General features: G+C 54.4%; 1 protein-coding gene and 1 long non-coding RNA gene across 2 annotated transcripts; one reads left to right on the plus strand and one right to left on the minus strand.

Annotated features, from left to right (window-relative positions):
• Positions 1 to 860: 860 nt before the first annotated feature.
• PPM1J (protein phosphatase, Mg2+/Mn2+ dependent 1J) lies at positions 861 to 9922 on the minus strand. The gene is made up of 10 exons (XM_042013457.1): positions 9651 to 9922; positions 8313 to 8439; positions 7539 to 7862; positions 6927 to 7039; positions 5225 to 5309; positions 3570 to 3688; positions 3329 to 3392; positions 3043 to 3150; positions 2751 to 2902; positions 861 to 2455 (listed from the first exon to the last, which is right to left on the minus strand). The coding sequence occupies exons 1-10, from the start codon at positions 9905 to 9907 to the stop codon at positions 2308 to 2310; spliced, it is 1497 nt and encodes a 498-aa protein (XP_041869391.1). The 5' UTR covers positions 9908 to 9922; the 3' UTR covers positions 861 to 2307.
• A 48-nt stretch (positions 9923 to 9970) lies between these two features.
• On the plus strand, positions 9971 to 13143 carry LOC121657587. The gene is made up of 2 exons (XR_006013669.1): positions 9971 to 12323; positions 12524 to 13143. It is a non-coding gene; the product is annotated as an uncharacterized LOC121657587 (long non-coding RNA).
• The last annotated feature ends 1198 nt before the right edge of the window (positions 13144 to 14341 follow it).

Genomic DNA, 14341 nt, shown 5'->3' on the forward strand with positions numbered 1-14341 from the left:
GTGCCCACCATGGACGGGAGGGAGGGAGGACCAGGTGGCTGCTCCCCCCTTGACATCCAGCTGCAGGGCAGAGTTCCTGCCCCTCGGCCGGGGAGAAGCAGCCCCAGGAGCCTGGCCCAGACCCAGGCTCATAAACCACTGCTATTTTAAGGGCTTGCAGACAATTTTTCTTAATTTACCAAGCCCCAGGCCAGGAGTTGGTTCCAAAGGAAATGTTTCCTTAGTAAAAAAGGGAACCGCAGAGGAAGTTTTAAATACAGCCTCTGCCTCCTTGCCTTATCCAGCAGCCGGGCAGTGACCTGGAAAAGCAGAGCCAGTTCTCAGCCACCAGCACGAAAAGGAATGTGCCAGGGGAACAGGGCTGTGCAAACAAGTGTGGAAAGAGTACCAGGGGTACCAGATGGCCATCAGAGGGACGTGGGACAGCAGGGATGCTTCCAGCAGGCAGCCGACCCTCGAGGCAGAGGTAGCTGCTGCTGGAGTGCCTGAACTCCCAGAGAGGGATAGTCACAGTCCTGGGAGCCACAGCCTGCCCCACTCCCTCCCCCACAGACAGGAAAACCATTAGCCTTTTCTCCCTTCCATTCCGTGTGTAATGTTCCTGTTCCCACCAGACTGGCCATTGCTGCTGCCTCCTGGCCAGACCCAGCGATTCAAGACCCCCAGGCAGCACCATGCTGAGACTGGCAGCACAGCAGGAGTTCCCACTGCCCATGGGCACTGGATGGATACTCCATGGGCTCTGACCATTGCCAAGGGCAGAGGGACAGCAGCTCACATGGCTCTGTGCAGGCCTGTTTGCCTGCCTACATAAATTAATCAGAGCTAATTGGCTTTTCGGAAAGACTTTGAAGTAGGACTGCGAGTGGCAAAATCTTTATTTAAACGCACAGTGCTACACAAGGACAGGCTCCCGGCCCCAGCACCACTCCCTGCTCCCTTCAGCATAGATGCCAGCAGGTTTAAATCTCACTGCACAACTTTCACTTTCCGTTATGTGCACACCCAGTTTATTTACATCTCACTGGTTACAGGAGACAAACAACATTCACCAGAGGTGACACTTGACAAGAGCTGGCTGCACCCACTGACAGGACACAAACTACTGATGCCATGGAGCCTTTCCCAAACAGCTCTCCCCATCCCCACAATGCCAGGATGGGACAATGCCTCACAGTTTAGGAGGATGCAACACTCTGCAGAGGTCTGGGAAATGAATGCTCCAGGTCAGAGATGTGTGTGATGCAAAAATCCTGTGCAGAGATCAACCACTCCAGCTCCCCTCTGCATCAATTTTGAGATTGTTAAGGAAAACGCAGGAGCTTCCTTAAGTCTTCCCCTGCCCTGGTCACGCCAAGCTGTTTTTTACAGCCCAGGGCTAAGCAGATCCAGTGCAGTTAAGCTGCTAAGCTCGCCTGAATAGGCCTGTTCGGTGTGAGGCTGCTAACTCAGAACCACTCCAAAACATAGACATAACATTCATAGACTCCTCACACCAAGAAAGGATTTAGACATTTTCCAGCTCAGCTCTCCAGTTAATAAATAATTGGCTCCAGAAGCGCTGCAGTGATCCAAGGCATGAGAGGATGGGGGTAGAACCTGTGGCACAGCCAGTGCCGGTGCAATGGCTTATCCCTCCTCAGGGCTCTGGGTGCACAGCAGAGCTTGGTCACTGCTCCAGTCTCCCACACTGGCGACTGAGACAAGGTATGGGACAGAATGAAGGTGTGAGGGGCTGAAAATTGTGAGCACAAGGCTGGGATGGCCATTGTGGGGCCACGACTGGACTTGTGCCAGGCTGAGCATTGCCCAGCTGCCCACGGGGCTTTATTCCCAGTCACTTCCCATCTGAGCCCCAGCTCCAACAGCAGCTTCAGTGTCACTGGCTAAAGCATCACAGGGCAGGAGATAGGTGGTAACTGCAGCAGGTATGAGTGCCCCAGTAGCCCCATGGCTGTCGCACAGGGCTGGAGTCAGCACAGCCATGGCAAGGGGCAAAGGACATGCTGAGGAGCCAAGGAGCCTTCAGGCTTTTCACAGCATTGAGAAAGTAGCAGCACAAAAACATCCCTCAACCCCAGTCTTCATTCTCTATCCAAGGCCTCTCAGTCTCCACCTGGGACTGGGATGCAAGCAGGTAGAGGGGGATGCTCTGGACAGGAGCACAGACTGAGGCTCCGGGTTTCTTACTCTTCTTGCAGTTCAGAAAACAAGTGCTTACAAGAGAGGTGGCCCTGAGGCAGCGTCAGTGTCCTGCTCATCTCCATCCAGGCAAGGTGAGCCCCACTGCCCCAGGCTCGTTCCGCATCATGTGTAGTTGCCAGGGCCACCCAGAGGGATGACAAAAACGGAGATGTCGTCACCAGAGCCCAGCTTGTCATTGGCCAGCCGCCAGCACCGCTCCTTCAGCACCCCCCGTGACCGCACCACCAGCTCCTGGGCCACCATGGTGTACCTGGGGGCACAGCAGAGCACAGCAAAGCACAGGGGATGTTCCCTGTTCCCTGGCTCAGCAGTGACCCCAGACCCCCTGATGCAGCATCCTGGCAAGGAGGGAGAAGCTAGAGCAGCTAGAGGTGCAGGAAAGGGTCCCTTGGAGAGATCCAGGCTCAGATACACACATCCAGGGGAGCAGTGCACACTGTGGAGCCCAGAGGGATGCATGGCCACAACACTGCCCCAAGGAGCCAGGCCAAGGGGAGGTGGTGGAGCGCAGGACATGCCCCGTCCCCTGCCTACTTGCAGCTCACCTGCATGGGTCATTGGGCTCATAGCTCGTCAGCACCTCCATCACCACACCAGCCACCTCCTTGTCATTGGTGACATCCCAGAGCCCGTCGGTGCCCAACACCAGCACATCGTCAGGACAGTGCTCGTACTGCGTGAGGTCATAAACCCTGACCTGGCAGGCAACAGGGCAAGATGCAAGGGTGAGAGGCAGAGAGGCAGAGGAGGCTCCTGCTGCACTGGGCATATCATGGACCTGGTCCTGCCGAGTGGCTCTGGCCATTGCAGGAACCCGTGGGTGCAAAGCAGGCTTACCTCTGGGAAGCAGGACAGGAAAGGCTTGATGTGGATGTTGGAGCTGAACACCTTGAGGTCATGGTCTCCCAGGCCTCTTGTGACCCCAATTGTGGCCATCATCCGAGCCTGAAGAATGGTAGAATCAAAAGAGAACTTTAAGTGTCTTTATCTCCAGCTCCATTCCCAGCTGAGAATTGGTGGCCTTGGAGTGATGACAGCACTACCAAAAATGGGCTGAAATCCCCCAAAACAGCGAGAGCAGGCAGGAAACAACCCCTGCCAAGCTTCTGCCACAGCACTTCACCTTTTTGCCTTCCCCAAAGATAAGTGGAAACTTCAGGTCATCCTCTTCTATCTTTTTGTAAGCCCTGGTTAAAAGAAGCCAGAGACAAGGTGTCAGCAAGTGAAGGTGTCCAGCACCTCCGCTGACCACTTGGGACGTGGGTACCCAGTGTACCAGAGCCCCCTGCCCCGTGGGATGGGAAGCCGAAGATGAGCAGCCAGCACAGCAGGACCCCAGTGCCACTGGCGGGGTGAGGGATTACCAGCCATTCATGTTCTGGTCCCTGTAGAGCATCTTCTTCCCCAGCTCCTTAGGCTGGATCCTGCGGGGGAACTCCAGGTGGGTGAACTCCTTCCCCAGCAGTTCGGGCCTTAGCAATGCCTGCAGGAAGAAGTGTCAGCTCAACCACAGGGCTGGGACAGCGGGATCTGTGGATCCAGCCCTGCCCAGATCGGGATCCACCACCCACCAGGACCTTGGCTACAACATTCCCTGGTGGGATAACACCAGCTGCTCTGAAGCAACTTGAATAGGTGCTGGTAAAGCAGCTTCAAACCACCCACCTGTGCTAAGCCAGAGGGGAAACTGGAGCTGAGGACAGCCATGACAGCACTCAGCAAGAAGGTGAAACTTTTGCATAGAGAGTTTTGGGAAATAAAGATCTCCAAAAGGGGTCAAACAATCAAACCCCAGCAAATTCCAAGAGAAGCTGGAATTTACCCAGAAGGAGTCATAGCTGCAAACCTCCCAGGATCCCAGGCTCAGTGCAGGGCACTCACCCAAGGAAAAGAGTGGTGGGTCTTTTCTGATACAGTGGCCCAGCTGTGACCATGACAAGGGACAAGCAGCAGCACAGAGCCCTACCCAGGGCAGCCCCAAGCCCTCATGGAGCACAGTGGGGAGGGGACCAGGAACAGGGAGTGTTGGAAAATGCCAAAGGAGAAAGAAAAAGCAGAAAGAGAAGAGGAGATCCCTTGGGAAGATGGGCTGGCAGGGAGTTGGTGCAGAGGCATGGAGACCCCCAGCCCACTCGGGGGAACCCCTGACCACAGCCTTGGCATCATGTGGCAGAGCAGCGTGTGCTTGTCCCCAGCCTGCGCCCTGCCCCTCACAGCCAGCTGAAGAGGATCCTGATTGCAGCATTTTCCTCCTCTCGGTCATTCAAAAATAGATTCAAGAAAAAATGCCTCAGTGTTTTTCCAAGTACTTTGCAAGCCAGGAAATTTCATCCAGCAAGACCTCCAACACAAACTCCTCCTCCCCTGTGCTGCCCTCAGAGAGGTCTTTATAACCTTGAAGAGTCTCCCTGGGTGGCACCAGGGGGTTCATCCAGGAAAGGGACAGGGAGCTTTCAGGGAGAGAGACAGAAACCCACTGGCACACATCGGCTCCAGCTCTCCAGGGAGCAGCCAGGGAAGAAACTAGGACTCAGTGGGAGCACTGCAGCTCCTCTGACAGTGAAAGGGAGCACAGTGGATGGAGCAGAGCCATGCTCCTCCAGGTTACAGCAGCCCAGGCAGGGGATGTTCCCTGTTCCCTGGACAGCAGCAGGACAAGATGGACCAAACTGGCTCCATGCAAACAAACCAGTGCAGCCCCATGCCAACAGCCTGGGCTCTCCATGCCCCGGCTGTGCCAGGCTCGCAGTCACAGACCCTCACACTGAGCCCACAGCAAACCAGGGCTCTGCCAGCCACAGGATGCCCCCATGCCAGCTCCCTGCATCCCAGTGCCTCTTTCCATCCCAGGGAGCAGTCAGTCTGGGATGGAGAAGTGCCAACAGCAGGTCCCAGCCATGGGGCTGCCCTTGTCTCCAGAACCCCACCACGGCAGCAGCCCAGCAGGCAGCACAGGGGACTGGGAAGAGGCCAGGAGGTGTTTCAGCAGGAATGGGGTTAGAAGAAAGGTCTTTCTTACTAAAAACTGTAGCCTCTGCCTCTCTGTCTCTGGAGTAAACTCCCTGGACATTGGAATGATTTCCCCATTACGGATGATAATGGCCCTGCAATGAAACATGGAAGGATGAGATTAGAGAGAAGGAGAGGAGACTTGTCAGAGGAGCTGAGCCTGGCTCTCCAGGGCTGATTCCCAGGAGTGGTGCAACCCCTTCCCCTCTGCTGCCCGCCCTTTTCCCAGCCTGAGATGGGGGCTGCTTCCTGGCTTCCCTGCCGACCCTGGGCAGGGCATGGCATCCCTCCCTCCTGTGCAGGAGAGGGGCAGGAAGGAAGGGAAAATGGGAGAGAAGCATGGGGCAGAGGGGGATGAAGCAGACCAAATCAAAGGACAGGATATGGTTAGAAAGGGAGCAGCACAAAGGTGGTGCATCCTCCTTTAGAGGGGAGCTGCACACAGCAGGGGCAGAAATCACCTGCAGCAGGACATGGGTGCATGTGCCCATCCCACACCAGCACTGTCACTTGCTGCTGGGGCTGCTCTTACAGTTTAATGTCTCAAAATAGCATAAAGGTCTGATTATGAGATGTTTCTGGATGTCATGGTAGACCCAAGGATCTCCAATGCTGGTGGCTGTGAGTCTCCTCCAATGATGTAAGGCCAAGCTGAATTCAGCTCTGGCAGTGTCTGATGCCCGAGGAGGCAACACAGACTGTGCCCAGAGGCACAGTGACAACCTCAGAACCCTGTGCATGCTGACATCCTGCATGGCTGGTGCCTGGCTGCTGCTGCCATGGAGGGGGACCTGCACCCAAAAGCAGAGGCATGAGGGATCTCCTTCTTCTCTGTCCCAGAGCTGGAAGCACATCCAGCCTCAGAAAATTGACCAGAGCCTGTATTTGCTGGTCTGACATTGCTGAGGACAAGGTAACCTGCAGTAAATACCCAGAGCAACTGTAGCTGCCCTTTTCTTGGAAATGTTCAAGGCCAGGTCGGACAGGGCTTGGAACAACCTGGTCTAGTTGAAGGTGTCCCTGCAAATGTCAGGGGGTGGAACGAGATGAGCTTTAAGGTCCTTTCCTACTCAAACCATTCTTTGATCCAATGATAAATACAGGGCAGCTCAAACCAGCTTCACTTGCAGTGTCACCTTCAGTGTAAGGTGGACCTGCCCTTCTGCCATTGCTTGGGAGTGTGGGCACACACAGGTGCAGTTACAGTAGCCCACCCCTGGAAATACATAAGGCAATTAAAATTCTTGGCCTCCAAGCTCCCACTGCACATAGATTTGTGTCCTTGTCTTAAAACAGGTCCCTGGTATGAAGTGTACCCTAAAATGACTTCTTGCACATTTTTGAAAGCTTTGCTGAGCACAATTTTCACTCCCCAACCTGCAGCCCAGGCCAGTGCCAGCAGCAGGGGCCAGGGTGTGATCCAGAACCATCTGGGTAGCAGAGAGGATGTTGTTAGGAAGGAAGGGAGCACATCCCAGATTTTGGGAGGCAATTGTACAGCCCTATCTGTGCACAGGGAAAACACAGAGATCACAGTAGGGTACATTGTCCCCAGGGCACGGAGCCGGCAGGGGATGACTCTGCCCAGCTCTGTCTAGAACTAGGGATGGAGCTGCGTGTTCCTCACCAGCCATGCCTCCAGCACCACCCCACTCTACTGGGGTGTCCCCAGCCACTGAGCAAAAGGTGAGGGCTGCCCTGTGGGGCTGTACCTGCTGTCACCAGCGTTGGCCACGTAGAACTTGCCCATGAGGTAGATGGCAGCCAGGGCACAGCAGCCCCCGGCCAGGTGCTGAGATGCCCGCTCCCGCTCGATCTGGTCATCCTGGGGAGACAGAGAGAGGCTGCAGGCAGGGTAGGTGGGCAGCCCCAAAGAGCACCTGGCTGCTCCAGCAGCACCTCAGCTTCAGGTGGAAAGCAATGACCAGCCAGGGTACCTTTCCCCACACAGCCACAGAGTGGCTGTAGGGCTTGGGGGGCCAGGGGTCTTGTGGGGCAGCCAGGAATGTGGCTTCACTGGGGCAGTGGGACAGGCAGGAAAGAGCAAGACAGGAGGGGCGTAGGTGGGCATCCTGGAACAAAGTGTAATGAAGCCCCCTGCACCCACACAGGCCTGGAGCCCAAAGCCTCTGCCTTCTGAAAGCTCAAAATGCGGGGCATCACAGAGCCCTCTCTGAGATCATCGCGCTTGGAGCCCTCCCTGCAGTCCCCTCCTTGCTGCAGAGCTGCCTTTTGCCAGTGGGGACAAGCTGATGCAGACACAGACAGCGAAGAGGTGCTCCCAGGGGATGCCCTAGATGATCCCACAGGCAGAGGATCCTCACCATGTGCTTAAAGGCATTTTCAATGGCGCCGATCACCAGGCTCTCATGGGATACTGCTTTCTCCAGGTGAATCTGAGGCACAGCATCGTTCAGGACCTCCCCATGGTCCTCTGCATAGGACATGTGGTTTGGATCTGCAGAATCGGTCTCTGTGTTGTGCGGGAGGCAGATGGGAGGTGGGGAGGGGTCCTGCAGGATCTCCACGAGGTCCCGGAGCTGCTCACAGATGTGCAGGTGGAGCCTCTCGGATGCCATGACAGCAGCACCACTGCCCGCATGGCCATCAAACAAGGCCCAGTAGTGGAAATATAAACCTTTCCTGCCCTGTGGGGAGAAGAGGGAAGGTTAAATGAGCCTGCAAGGAAGCAGATGGGATGGGGAATTTAGAGCAGCTGGGGCCACCAGCTGAGGACAGTGACACGAGTCTCACAGGTCCCAGTGCAGGCAGGAGTGATGTGGGCAGCTGACCAAGGGTGTCTGGACACAGCTGATCCCTGGCTGGAGCCCAGCCCTGTGTCAGACATCTCGTGCCTCCGGCAGCCTCCAAAGGGGAGGCACCACCGTGCCAGCACAGCAGCCACCTCTGCAGCCCACCAGGGCACATGGACCAGTGGGTTATCCCATGGGGATGGAGGATGGTAGGAGCAGGCAGAGAGAAGGGCCACGAACCAAGGGAATCCCCAGTGTGCGCACATCACCACGTGTCCCATCTCATGCCCTGCTGCTGGGCATCTTCCCCGTCATGTCCCCGCTTGTGAACACCGTGGCTCTCACCCCATCCAGCTCCCCGCTGCCTTCCCTGGACGACAGCCAGCCCCTTGGGCTGGGCCTCTGCTCCACAAACACCACCTCACAGCATGCCTGGTCCTCATTGTGCTGGCTCTTCCCTGCATTTATCACCCTGCCAGGAAGAAAAAAGGTGTAAAGGCCCTTTCTTTCACATCATGGTCCAGCAAATGCCACCCTGCAGCACCTCCTCCCCCCACCCCCAACCCTCCACTCATGTCCCCAGGGATGCCCTGCACAGGTGCTCCTGTCCTGTCCCAGGTGTCCCAGACCAGCTGTGGGGGTTGATCTGGGACCAGGAGGAGCATTGGGTCCCACCCACAGCTGGGTCCAGGGGGGAGCAGTTGTCCACACACCTACCAAGGGAGGTGACCAGAAATAAACTGGATTTGCTGAAGGTCCCCACCACTGCCCAAGCAGAGTAACTGCCCAAAAACCTGCACCAGCCTCAGATATACACCCCCGGGACACACAGACAGAATCACAGCCTCACCCATGTCCCATCACCTCTTGGGGGGAGCAGGGGGCTCAGGGAAGGAGGGGAGAAGGTGATGATGATGAAACCAGCAGAACTTTTGCAAAAAGATTCGCACTGACTTTTCCCAGCCTATGCTGACACAGCAGATTTCAGGTCTAAATTGCAGAACCTGCTCACAGGAAGAAGCTGTAAACACAACAGGGTGGTTTTTCTTTGAGCACAGAAATTCCAAATGGTTTGCAGAAAGAACTCCTGGGACACTGAAAAGGGAATTTTTTTCACTCTGGGTACCCCCCTATCTCCAGGGGCAAACCAACATCTCATAAAGCTCTCTAGAATATCGGGAAGATCAGCTCGAGGAAGGGATGCTGGAGTAGGCTGACAGCACTGAGCAGCAAAAGCCTTCAAAGTCTGACCTTCCCGCCCCCTTTCAGTTAGAGGTGAAACGCGCAGCTAGTGAAAGAAGACAATCAAGTCCTTGAAGGGGAAGTCTCAAGCAGTCCCACTCCCAGGAAAGCCCCGAGTCCTGCCAGAGCCGCCGCAGCTCCTTCGCCCTCGGTACCCCATCGGTGACAGCGGGTGTTGTGCAGAAAGAGCAGAAAACAAAACGGACAGAAGAGCCTAAACCCCTCGGGGATCGGTGAGAGCACAGCCCCTCGCTGATGCTCTCCCATCACGGGCATCCACAGCACCCGCTCCTCGCTGCTGCTGCTGCTGGAAAAGGGACAGACGCAGCTCACCGCCCGCCGCGACCCACTTTCGTCCCCAAAGTCCCCGCTTCAGTGCCGAGCGACGCCATCCAGCCCTCCCCAGCCTGCAGCCGCCGCCCCGCTCCCGGCCGCGCTCACTCTGCGTATCCCGTGCTCCAGGGCAGGCGGCGGCGGCCGTCGCGGGGGCTCTGCACCGCCCGCCCCGTGTGGTCATCGGCGCGGCGCAGCTCGTCGGGAGTCAGCTGGAGGAAGGCCGGCCGGCAGAATGCGGCTGGCGGCGATCCCCGCCCGGCCCCGGCTCCGGTGCCGCCGCCCCGGGGTTCGGCCGGGGGCTGCGCGCCCGCGCCCAGCCCCGCCGCCAGCTGCGCCACGGCAGCGCGCACCCGCAGCAGCATCCCGAGCCCGGCCGAGCGGAGCCAAACGGAGCGGAGCGGGCCGAACCGAGCCGAGCCCGCCGCCCCGCCCCGCCTCCCGCCCCGCCGCGGTGCGGGGGGGGGAACCAGGCGCGGCAGCTCAGCGCCGCAGCGCGGACGCGCATCGCCCGCCGATATCCCGCAGCCGGTGGAGAACGAGCCCTCCCGGGTAATGACTCCCCCCCGACGTTATCCCGCAGCCGGGTGGAGGTAGGGGTTGAGCCCTCCCGGGGAGGGCCCCGGCACCCCGCCACGAGCTCCGGGGACACGAGCCATCCCGGCGCAGAAAATGCTCTGGGAAAGTCTTTTCCCGTCCGGAGGTGGAGCTGCGGGGGGGACGGGCTCGCCCTGTCCACGCGTTTTGCCGACAGGTGGGTTTCCTAACTGAACGTCCCAAGGCTCCAGCAGAGCCACCTACTCCGGGACAAGCTCCCCGTCCAGCGCCAGGCGCTTTGTCGCACCCCCCGCCCCGCGCTCCTCGGCCCACGCGCGGCCATGCCCGGCTATTAATAACCAGCAGCCTGCGGAGGAGCAGGGACGTACCGTGAGAGGGCTGAGGGCTGAACCTCTCCCTCCCTTTCACCCAGGATGCTGCGCTCCAGCGTGAGCAGGATGTGGATTTAGCTGATCCAGAACAACACATCCTCCCTGGCTGGGAGGGGAATAGTCGCCAGCGTAAACACCATCGCTGCACAGCCTGACCTCAGCACCTCCCTGCCTCTGGGCTCCTGTGACAGACAAAAAAAAACCTGATGAAAAAACACAGTACTTGCCTGCTGTAAAGGAAAATTGAGGCTATTTCTTAAAAATTGTGTGCCCCAGTGCCTTAGTTTCACAGAGGAACCGCTTATTCCTGTCAACACGGGGCTTTTGCATTGTAAGTTTCAAGCAGAAGCAGCACTGGGAAGCCCTCCAGGCTTTAGCCATCTTCAGCCAGAGATCCTCAAACTGTACCAGATTATTAGGATCACAGTACAGAAGTCACTCAGTGGTGCCTGTATTCCCACCTTCTAATCCCAAGATTTAAAGTCTTCGGTACACTTTTAAATTCTTTCAGTACCCTTGAGGACCTGATCTAGTGGGTGGCATCCCTGCCCATGATGGGGAGTTTGAACTAGGTTATCTTTAAGGACCCTTCCTGGGGGGTTGGAAATAGGTGATCTTTAAGGTCCCTTCCAAACCAACCCTTCCAGCCTGAGGCCAGCTCCTCTCTAGTTCCTCTCCAGCATTCACGGGTCCTCTCCTCAGCTCCTGATGCCTTCCCCCTCACAGCATCCCTGTCCAGCTGCTGGTCAAGAGCATGGGGTGCTCTTAGATATTCTGAGTGCAATATCATCATGTTATTAAGGCTGAAAATCACTGGATTTTCCAGAGAATGTGTCTCCCCGTTGTGGGACTGCCAATCTGTCCCATACTGCTGAGTCACCAGGATGCTTTCCTTGGAAAGAAGGAATTGGCAGTTTCCAGACTGACTTCTGTGACGCTGCTCGATATTTGTTATTTCCGTTATGTTGAGCACGGCACAGAAAGAATGGTCTGACAAATAAACAGTCTGCAGGAATGTTCCCTGAAACAATGTGATGCTAAAGACTGTTTTCCAAGAAAGAGGGCTCAATTTCCCCCTATTCATCCTGCCAGCCAGATCCATGTGAAGTTTTCTCCTTATCTGCGCGGCTGATGTTCCCCTTCACAAGGTTGCCTGGCACAAGGCCTGGGGATGCAGATGTTGTAGACTGAGTCAGAATGCAGGGGAGGCCACTTTGGATGCCAGCAACTCTGCCCTTTGCTCTTCCCATCCCTCTGGGAGTTATGCCTGGGATGCTCATGCTTTCCCTGTCTCCCCATCTCACCCAAAGTGTCCCTCCCTGAGCATATTTTAGTTAATTTCTCATGCAACTGCTCAGGATTGAAAAAGCCTTTCTAAGTTTCATCCTTCATCTAGGTTGCTGAGCTCCAGAGGAGGTAGGATGGAGCCAGGGATATTTCTTTGTGAAAGAATGACATGTTGGTGGCATTTAAGCCAGAACAGAAGTAAATTAAACATCCAGATCATAAAAGCACCAGAGGATGTTTTAAAACAGGCTCTTTGCAGCAGTGCATTAGTTGACTGTACAGCCTTACTGTGTAATGAGTAATATATTAATTTATAATTAGCATAATACAGTGAAGCTCGGAAAATAGCTCTGTGCACTCTGGATAATTCATCAACAGAAGAAGCAGTTCTTAATGGTTTCCAAGGTTTGCATGTTCCCTGTAATTGGGAAGTTCAGAATTTATTGTTATTTCTTTGAAGGGATAATTTGATTGCAACCACACATCTTTATTCCCTGTCTGTTCCTGCTGGAGTGCAGAGAAGCCTTTAGAGCATTTCTGCTCTGGGTGTGTGACCTCTCTGCAGGTGAGTACATCAGTGTTTTGCAGAGCAGATGACCTGGATTCGGTGCAGACTCCCAGAGGGTTTTACCCTTTCCTCTCCCTGATGCAAAGGAGGGGGGTGCAGGTGGGGGGGGGGGGCACGCACATTAACTTCTTTGGGTCACTTGGCTTTTCCCCCTCTGCTGCTTCAAAATCTTCCACACCATTTTCATATTTCCCAAGGGATCTTCATTCTCAATTCTGCTCTCAAAGTCTTCAGGAGCCTCCTGGTCTCATTTGATATTGCCTGACAGTAGAAATACAGAAGAAGAAGAATAAATGTATGACAATAACACTCACTGGAATTTATGGAGGCTTTGGGGAACTTACTTTTCAATTTGGAAGCTCAGACCTACATTCCAGAGGATGCAGGGAGCAGGACTTCTCCCTGCTTTTGTAGCAGTGCCTAGGCTTCCCAGAGATCCTCTCCCTGGACTGCCATTTTGACAGGTTGAGGATCTGCACTGAAACTCCCTGTGGTCAGCAAAATCTTCTGAAAAGGGAACAAAATCCTCAGGGGTGGGTATTCAGTGCTGAGACAGCCTGGAGGCACTGGGGCCTGCTCAGAGGAAGGGGATAAATAAACTTGAATCTTAATTCAGTGGTCCACTGAAAACAGGGTGTGATAAATCTTCCCCAGGAATAAAATATCAGGAGTTCTGCTTTTCCCAGCTTTAATAAAATAATTTGTACCCTTCTGCCTATTAGCAGCTGCAGATAAGTTGATTGCACTGAGCATTTGAAGTCTTCTGACATGCCCATCTGCCTTTGCGTAACCATTTGCCCCTAACCCTTGTCTTGTACCCCAAGCCCCAACCAATGAGTTTTCTTCCTGAAAAAAAAAACAACTGGTTGCTCACCTGGGAAGTACAGAAGGTTTCCAGGCATGTGACAGATTTCTTACATGGGAGCAGGATTTATCATCAGGAAACGTTGCTAAGATTTTCTTGGGCAGTTCCTTTCCTTTCCAAACTTGGCTTGTTATGGATACTGGAAACTTGGGTCCCCCCATCCAGTAAAGTACTGGGCTCCTTGAGGAGTCACAGCCAGCGAAGAGAGCAAGGCTGAAGGCTGCTGCTGGACACTCAGTAAGAAGTCAGGATGATGATGATGAGGAGGAGGAATTACTGTGTTCACTTCCAGCAGAATTTAAATTAAACCAGTTTTACTGAAGTCTTAATTCTTCCCATGCATTTAAATGCTGTGATCTGGAAAGCAACAAATTTATATTTCTGTATCATTACATCAATAAAGAGCCGGAGTTTTGTAGGCTTCCTTATTAAATAATCTGGCCTAATTTAATTGGAATTTGGGTGGTGTGAAAAATAGCTTTGATTTCATTTGCTCTTGATCATTCCACTAAAACTTTGTGATCTGAAAGTAGTATGTTTGTATTTACTCATCACAGCACTAGAGACCTGAATTGGCAGGCTCTTGATCAAATTACCTGATGAATATAAACAGCAGATTTAACTTAGTTTCACATTGATTTTTGTCATTATTATTATTAAAACCCTTTGATCTGAAGAATGAGATGCTTGTATTTCCTTAATATCTTATTGCTGGGGTTTGGGTTAATCTTGTAAAGCTTTTCCTTTTCTTTTGAGTAGCCAAGTCTAACTAATTCAAATTTAACACATGGCAATTTTGACTCTTTAAAGGGGGAAAAAGAATTCAGTTTCCTTGGACAAAATAGCAAAGTAACCTATTCTTGTCATGGGATGGAGTACTCTCCCCTGGATCCCTGTGTGCATTTTGGGGTGACTCTTCCCCTAGGGAAGAGTCAAGGTTGTGGGTCCCCCAGGAGCTGGTGGGTCACCTCAGGGCATCTGCCTTGCCATCTGTCTGGTGCCCTGAGGAGACTGCCAGGGGTCCCAGCATGGCACTTGGCTGGGACTCTCAGCAGTGCCGTTTCCAAGGGCTGGTTTCCTGGGAAAGGAGAGGGGCTTTGGGGATTCCATGGGAAGCAAATGGCTGGGAAATTTGCAAACTGCCCACCTG

Source organism: Corvus kubaryi, unplaced genomic scaffold, assembly GCF_017639235.1.
Source record: "Corvus kubaryi isolate FWS band 111438036 unplaced genomic scaffold, C.kubaryi_AGA036_p1.0 split1-37355, whole genome shotgun sequence".
NCBI classification, from domain to species: Eukaryota; Metazoa; Chordata; class Aves; order Passeriformes; family Corvidae; genus Corvus; species Corvus kubaryi.

Coding starts and splice junctions, on each gene's coding strand:
- PPM1J (XM_042013457.1), bottom strand. CDS start 9,907: ATGCTGCTGCGGGTGCGCGCTGCCGTGGCGCAGCTGGCGGCGGGGCTG. Junction 7,863..8,312: donor GCAGCGGGGAGCTGGATGGG/GTGAGAGCCACG, acceptor TTCTCCCCACAG/GGCAGGAAAGGTTTATATTT. Junction 2,456..2,750: donor GAGCCCAATGACCCATGCAG/GTGAGCTGCAAG, acceptor CTGTGCCCCCAG/GTACACCATGGTGGCCCAGG.